At 45.7% G+C, this 6,773-nt stretch overlaps 1 protein-coding gene across 1 annotated transcript; it reads right to left on the reverse strand.

The window, feature by feature from the left end:
• Positions 1-1,185: 1,185 nt before the first annotated feature.
• On the reverse strand, positions 1,186-6,127 carry LOC120699172 (auxin response factor 14-like). The gene is made up of 10 exons (XM_039983062.1): positions 5,843-6,127; positions 5,683-5,739; positions 5,114-5,299; positions 4,933-5,017; positions 4,234-4,324; positions 3,991-4,155; positions 3,438-3,554; positions 3,289-3,364; positions 2,335-2,500; positions 1,186-2,242 (listed from the first exon to the last, which is right to left on the reverse strand). Exons 1-10 carry the CDS (start codon positions 6,083-6,085, stop codon positions 1,377-1,379), a joined length of 2,052 nt encoding a protein of 683 aa, XP_039838996.1. The 5' UTR covers positions 6,086-6,127; the 3' UTR covers positions 1,186-1,376.
• Between the last annotated feature and the right edge of the window lie 646 nt (positions 6,128-6,773).

Consider the following 6,773-nt stretch of genomic DNA (forward strand, 5'->3'; position numbering starts at 1 on the left):
TTTGATGCACTCTTGGATGAGATACTTGATGTTGAGGTTGAATTGGTCCACCATCATCATCATTTTCAGCTTGAGGAGCTTTTTATTGAGCTTCTTCACCTTGTGCTCCACCTTGATCCATGCCACGATCATGATCGTCATCATGAGCTTGACTTTGATCTTGAGAGACTTGAGAACTTGGTGGCTCTACTCTTCTTGATGATGATGGTTGATTATTGACATTTACTTCAACGGGAGCTTGAGTGTTCACTGCACATGGTCTCACTTCACCCAGGCTCATTCTTATGATTTAGACACTTGGAGGCTCTTCTTGATATACAAAACTTTTATTAACTTGCTGTACTTGAGAGCCGTTGGATTCATCAAAAGTCACATCTACCGTGACCTCAACACAACTGGTGGTTTTGTTGAAAATACGATTGGCATGTTCGTTAGTACTATAACCAAGAAAAAAAAATCCTCATCTACCTTTGGTGCAAACTTTGAGCTTTTAGTTTCCTTGTTAAGTATGAAACACTTACATCTAAAAACTCTAAAGTAATGAACCTTGGGTTTATTACCGATGATTATCTCATAGGGTGTCTTGCCCAAATGCTTGTGGAGGTAGAGGCGGTTGATTGCATGACAAGTGGTGTTAATTACTTCGGCCCAAAAACTATTTGGTGTCTTGTACTCATGAAGCATGGTTCTTGCGACTTCAATTAAAGTCTTATTCTTCCTTTCCACAATGTCGGTTCTTGCGACTTCAATTAAAGTCTTATTCTTCCTTTCCACAATGTCATTTTGTTGAGGAGTTTATGGAACAGAGAATTCATACTTGATACCTTCCCCATCACTTATAAAATCACTTATAAAAGAAGGCAAGGTCGTCACTTACGTTTCGCGACAGTTGCGAAAACATAGAATTACCCAACACTAAGATATGGAGATACTTTCTCATTGACAACAAGTGTGACAACTATACCAATACCGACCAGAGATCGACCGTTTCATGGATGAACGAAGCAAGGTACTCCGTAGGGTCCTTTGCGCCGCGAGAAGACCAGGTGATTTGATGCTTCAAATTCCAGTCAGTCACTGGAATTGTAGTCGGTTCCACGTCCAGTCGCCATATCGATTCGGTATAATAGTACCGCAATGAAAACCAAGAAACAACACCCATGCCTTGTCGCGTGCACGAATCTGAAGACATGATGCGACAATTCGTACTGGAATTTCATACCAGAAAAAAAAATGCCAAATCAAAGAGGCAGATCTAATAGCCTTCGTTGGACATGATGTGGGTTTTAGCGAACCACATGTATGGTCCAAAGTTCCCCACGCAACAAAAATGGCCGAATGATTACATGAATCTAACAGCTAACTCTGAAGCAGAATCAAATTCCCAAGGGAGCAGCACACGGAGCATGCAGAGGCAGAGCACTGGGTGTAGATTGGCTGTGTCCAAACAAGTCCAGAACGCGGGGAGTTTGCGGAGCCGCTTCGTAGTTTTCCTTCACACCATCGTCCTCTGCTCCCAGGATCTCGTCGGTCAAGGAGAAACCAAAAAGCCTGCAGCTGCTTCGCCTAACTCCCTTATCAGCTAATCCAGATTTAGCAGCAGCAGCATAAGCTGAGGCTTCAGTTGTGTTGAAAAGCTCGCTTCCATTTTCACTAGCCCTTTGCTGCTGCGCAGATGGCCAGGTTTCATCTTCTCTCTGTGTTGCGATGGGGGCGTATCGGCTGCCATTTGCTTCTTCAAGGTTGGCCATACCTTCTACCTCAGGCTGTAGCAACATGGTTTGGTTAACCATAGGAACAGAAGAGGGTGAACGCGCTTCTCTTGCTAGCAGATTAAACTGCTGGAGCGGATATCCTTGAGTTCCAGCTGATCTCTGCACATCAAACGAGCCAATTCTGCCATTCTGTGTGCGAGTACCGAAAGCAGCTCCAAGGAAAGAAGGAACCACCCGAGACATTTCTTGACCTTGCAAGACCTCTGGGAATCTAACAGATTCACTGAAGCCTAGGGGCTGGTAAGCAAACCCAGTGGCATTTCGCTGCCGGAGCCCACTCATTGCATCATTCATCTTGCAGTTCCACAAATCATCAGAGAATCTCCTTTCACACGAGCCTTGACATTTGGGGATATCTGATGAATGAGAGCATGCAGCACCGTGAGTCCTGGAGCGCACCAATTCTTGACCTTGCAAGACCCGATGGAAACATTCAGTTTCCATGGAGTCGGGACGACCATTTCCATCTACACAGTTCATGCAAACAGTTAAATGAATATGGCTAATAAAGGAAACTTTCTACTCGGAACTTGTATCAGTTTCATGTTGTGGAACCTACCTAGAATAGGAGCGTACAAATCACCTTGAGTAAAGTAAAATTTTGGTCGCTTTGATACAGATGATGAAAGACAATGGGGAACTGAAATTGAGCTGCCAACTCTCTCGATCTCCCATGGAGATACTCTATTCTGGTGGCTGCAGTTAGTATCACCATCCCATTTAACCTATAAATCATGCAAATAGATGGGTATTAAAGGTCGAGGAAAGTCAAGGACCCGCATGCTATAAATTAACTCCAAATAAGAAACTCTTTAAATATTCAATCCATCTCTATTTATACTGCATAGGAAAGTACAAAAGAAATCTTTGTACACCTTCAGCTAACCATAGTTGTGGACATATTAGATTTGGGTATAGAAACCACTCTCCTCTAACACCTCAAGCAGCACTTTACCTCCCCCAGATATATGCAGCCAGCTTAGGTTCAACCTTAACAATGATCTAAATTCCACTCAAGGAATCAGAAGTCCAAGGCTAAAGTTTACCAACTTGTTGAGGTCAAGCCAATCAAATCGAAGTCAGAGGGTTAATAGGACTTAGCAGGTATCAGTAGACAGTAGTACACCAACTTAGGTTCAACCTAAGCAACAATCCAACTTACACCCAAGGGTTAACAGAACTTAGCAGGTATCAGTAGTACACCAACTTAGGTTCAACCTAAGCAATGATCCAACTTACACCCAAGGAATTGGAAGTCCAGGACCAAATTTACCAATGTTTTGTGGTTAATTGCAAGCTAATCAGATTGGATTTAGAGGGTTGATAGCGCTTAGCAGGTATCAGTAGCAAACAGCAACAAGCAGAACCACAGAGGAAAGGCTAGGTACAATTCTTTGGCTTGATAAAATAAACAGGACCATCAGTAGCAAACAACAACAAGCAGAACCGTAGAGAAAAGGCTAGGTACAATTCTTTGGCTTGATAAAATAAACAGGACCACCTAAAATGATACCTGGAGACATCTCCATTTTGATCCAGGCCAGCCTATGGAATCAACTTCGCTGATACCTGAGATCAATCCACAAGACCTACAAACATAGAAGACAATTCAAGAGACTGCTATACATGGAAGAATCCATTTCCAAAGTTAAGAGAGTATACCTCTGGTTAGCATCTTCATTCTCACTGCCAACTTTAAACTTCATCCCAATCGAAAAGGGACAGTTCAAGCTCTTCAAGAATTTGCAATACGGCACAATAAATTCTGAAGCACCAGTCCTGTTCAAGGAAGAAACATCTGACATTAATTAAGTTTGCTCCAACTATGCGAATACCCAAAGTACACACTGCTTTTAGAAGTTAAATCTGCGTTACAAGTGTGCAAGAGATAAGAAGTGCAGACAAGCATGCAATGACATAATAGACATACAACACATAAACATCACTAGATGACCTTGAAGGTGTAGAGGTCCAAATTTTGAAGACCACATAACTGGGTTAGCTGATATATTTTCTTTATGTATAAATTATTAGCAATAGTGTAAACAGAACTCAGTGAAAAACAAACAAAATACCTAAAATGTAAGAAATTGAAAAAAGATTTGTGAAATCAAAGGACTAGATACTTGCAAAGAGTGATTTTAGAATATGCCCTTGTATACTTAATAGTGATTAATTATAATCTGATGGACATATTGTGCGCCAGTAAACAAACCTTGGGTTGAAAGAAATGTGAAATATACTTCTGTTATCCAAGGAACTGGCCACAGCAGACAGTGTACGTAGCTTTGAATCAGTACTGTTAACAGCTTCAAGAAGAGCTTCATTTTTTAGTTGAACTGCTCTCCTCACACCCAATCTTAGCTCACCATCACTACCTCTGTATGTGAAAAGAATGAACACTTGTAGGTGGAAAACCACTCAGTAGTTAAGTTTAGCACATTGCCAACATGCTTACCTAAGAAACAAGACTGCGTCCCCTGAGACTAATTTCTTCTTATTGATAAATGAACTCCATCCAGTTGTCAAAAGATGCCTACGTGGTTGACCTGAAATTTCAATGAAAAAGAAACTTTAGCTCTAATCTAACCCATAGAGCCTTTTTTATTATTAGTCCCAAGTTCTGAGAAGCATCAACTGATAACAAGGACATGTGGAATATATACGAAATTTAGCCTTTGCACGGATATAATGGCAAACAGAAAATGCTTTCATGAGTCATCAACATGTCCCTATTCAATAATATTGACAGCAACTTATTAGTGCTCTTCCCAAATTGCATTTACTTTACTGACCCAAGGACTAGGAGTATTTCCCAGAGAAAAATGTAGGAAAGACTCCAACTGTGAAATATAACTGATGTACAATTGAGTTCTTAGCACAACAAAACAAACTCTTGCTTTAGAAACTGAATCACATGAACTCTTCTCAGTCCAAAAATTACCACACGACTAATACTGAACAGTTTCATCGCCTTAGTTCATGCATATACCATACCAAGCACAACATGACTTTGATTGGGGGAAAACATGCACATTCCTTTTCCATGTGAAGCACGGAAAAATATACCCTATATAGATGTTACATTAGCAATTTTAAATTCTGATGGAAATTAGACCTACAATCCACTCCAATTGATTAGTCAATGTGTTGATACCTCTATAGATATGTCGGAACCTCCATTTCATGCCGTGTAAATCCTTGGCAATGAGCTCTTGAGATGGCCTAAGCTGCTCATAGTCCTAGAAGGAATAGAAGAAACATGAACTGGTTTGAGCAGCAATTCAACCAAATCTGGAATTCAGGAGCAAATTGAAGCTAGTTTCCATGTTCATCACCAATGGTGGAAAGCAATCCTCAGCAGCCCGCCGAGGAACAGAAAACCCTCCATGTGTGCTTGTATCCGAAGTTGTGAGTGTCTTGCAGAACATGTGCGGTGTTCGTAGCTTCTTTTGTCCATCACCATCCTCCATCTCACAGTTCTTCTCTTCAGTTTCACCATCACGAGTATTTTGGTCAAACATCTGGGTCCAATAAACAATGTTTTTAGATACCTGTTAGTATCTTTTCCTTCTAGTTCAGTTGTTTTGAACAAATAATGATAAGGAAAATACGAAGAAGTCCTAAAGAAGCAACGATTTCAAACTCCTCCAAGCAAACATTCCGAGCAACTCCTAAGCTTATTTTGATCAATAGTGAAGCTAACCATTCTAGATGGGCAGGTACCCACATTTTGATTACCAAAAAAAAACTCTAGTGACATCTAGCTCCGCCCTCTGACGAAATGCAAAGTGGAACTCAAAACAGGGAAAGGAGTCAATGGAACAGACGCCCCCGCCGCGAGCATGCCTAAAACTAGAAGCGCCCGAAGCATGAAGCATCTACCCGCGGTGGAAGCGGCACTCACCTTGCCCTCCGCAACCAGCGCGAGCCGCGCATACACCTCATCCGTCGCCGCATCCGCCTGCACGCTCACGCACCGCACCGGACGTCAGAACCAACAAAGCCAAATCACCAGACGAGACGGCAGCCGCAGCGAACGCGGCGCGGCGGGCGGGGCAACTCACGCGTAGCTCGACGTCGACGACGCGGCACGCCACATGCGGCGGCACGCGCGCCGCGGCACCGGCCGGCACCTCCACGCCGTCGCCGCGGCCGCCCTCCGCGAGGTGCGCCTGCGGCAGGTACACGACGGCGCTGCCCCGCCGCGGCAGCGCCACCCCCGCCCCCGCGCACGCGTGCCACAGCTCCCCGCACACCGCTGCCCCCGCCGGCTCGTCCTCCTCCACGGCGTTGAGATCGATCCCCATTCTCCCCGCCTTCTCCTCTCGGGTCGCTCGGCCTGCGCCTACCCGCGCGCGCGGCGCGTTAAGAGCAAGTATAGTAATGCCAACTAGGCAGGCTGGGAAGGCACACGTCAGAAAAAATCGTCATCGGCGGAAAGAGAATCGAAGAGAATTGTGCCGTGCCTGGCCGCGCCTCAGACACGTGGGCCGGTCCGGCCCGGCCCATGTGTCTGAGGCGCGGCCCAGACCGACCCAGCACATGGGTCGGCCCGTGACCACGAAGGCCCACGTAGCCCGCTAGCCCGAGCCGGCCGACCATATATAAGGGGGAGGGGGCGGGCGCGGATCGCCGGTAACTCTAGCCCCTCTATTCCCCGCCCGCTTGGTCACCACCTCGTCTCCTCCGCCTCTCCGCCTTCCCCGCTCCTCGCCAGATCCGCTCCACCCCGACCTCCACCTCACCTCTCCGGCGTAGATCCGCCGCTCTCCAACCTCCTCCGCCTCTCCTCAGCCAGATCCGCCGCTCCAGTGGACCTCCTCCTCCTCAGGCCCTCACCTCCTCCCCTCTCCTCGGCCAGATCTGGCGACCTGTCATGACCGGCGATGAGGATTTTTGAGGAAGAAGGAGGGGAAAGGTGAGGGGCGACAATGTGAGGCAGTGGTGCTGCACTGCTGCTGCTAGGTTTGGTTGTCTCCCGCGCCCTCCCTGTCC

The sequence above is a fragment of the Panicum virgatum genome, chromosome 3K (assembly GCF_016808335.1).
Source record: "Panicum virgatum strain AP13 chromosome 3K, P.virgatum_v5, whole genome shotgun sequence".
NCBI lineage: Eukaryota > Viridiplantae > Streptophyta > Magnoliopsida > Poales > Poaceae > Panicum > Panicum virgatum.

Coding starts and splice junctions, on each gene's coding strand:
- LOC120699172 (XM_039983062.1), bottom strand. CDS start 6,085: ATGGGGATCGATCTCAACGCCGTGGAGGAGGACGAGCCGGCGGGGGCA. Junction 5,018..5,113: donor AGGATTGCTTTCCACCATTG/GTGATGAACATG, acceptor TATTCCTTCTAG/GACTATGAGCAGCTTAGGCC. Junction 2,501..3,288: donor CAAAATGGAGATGTCTCCAG/GTATCATTTTAG, acceptor CATGATTTATAG/GTTAAATGGGATGGTGATAC.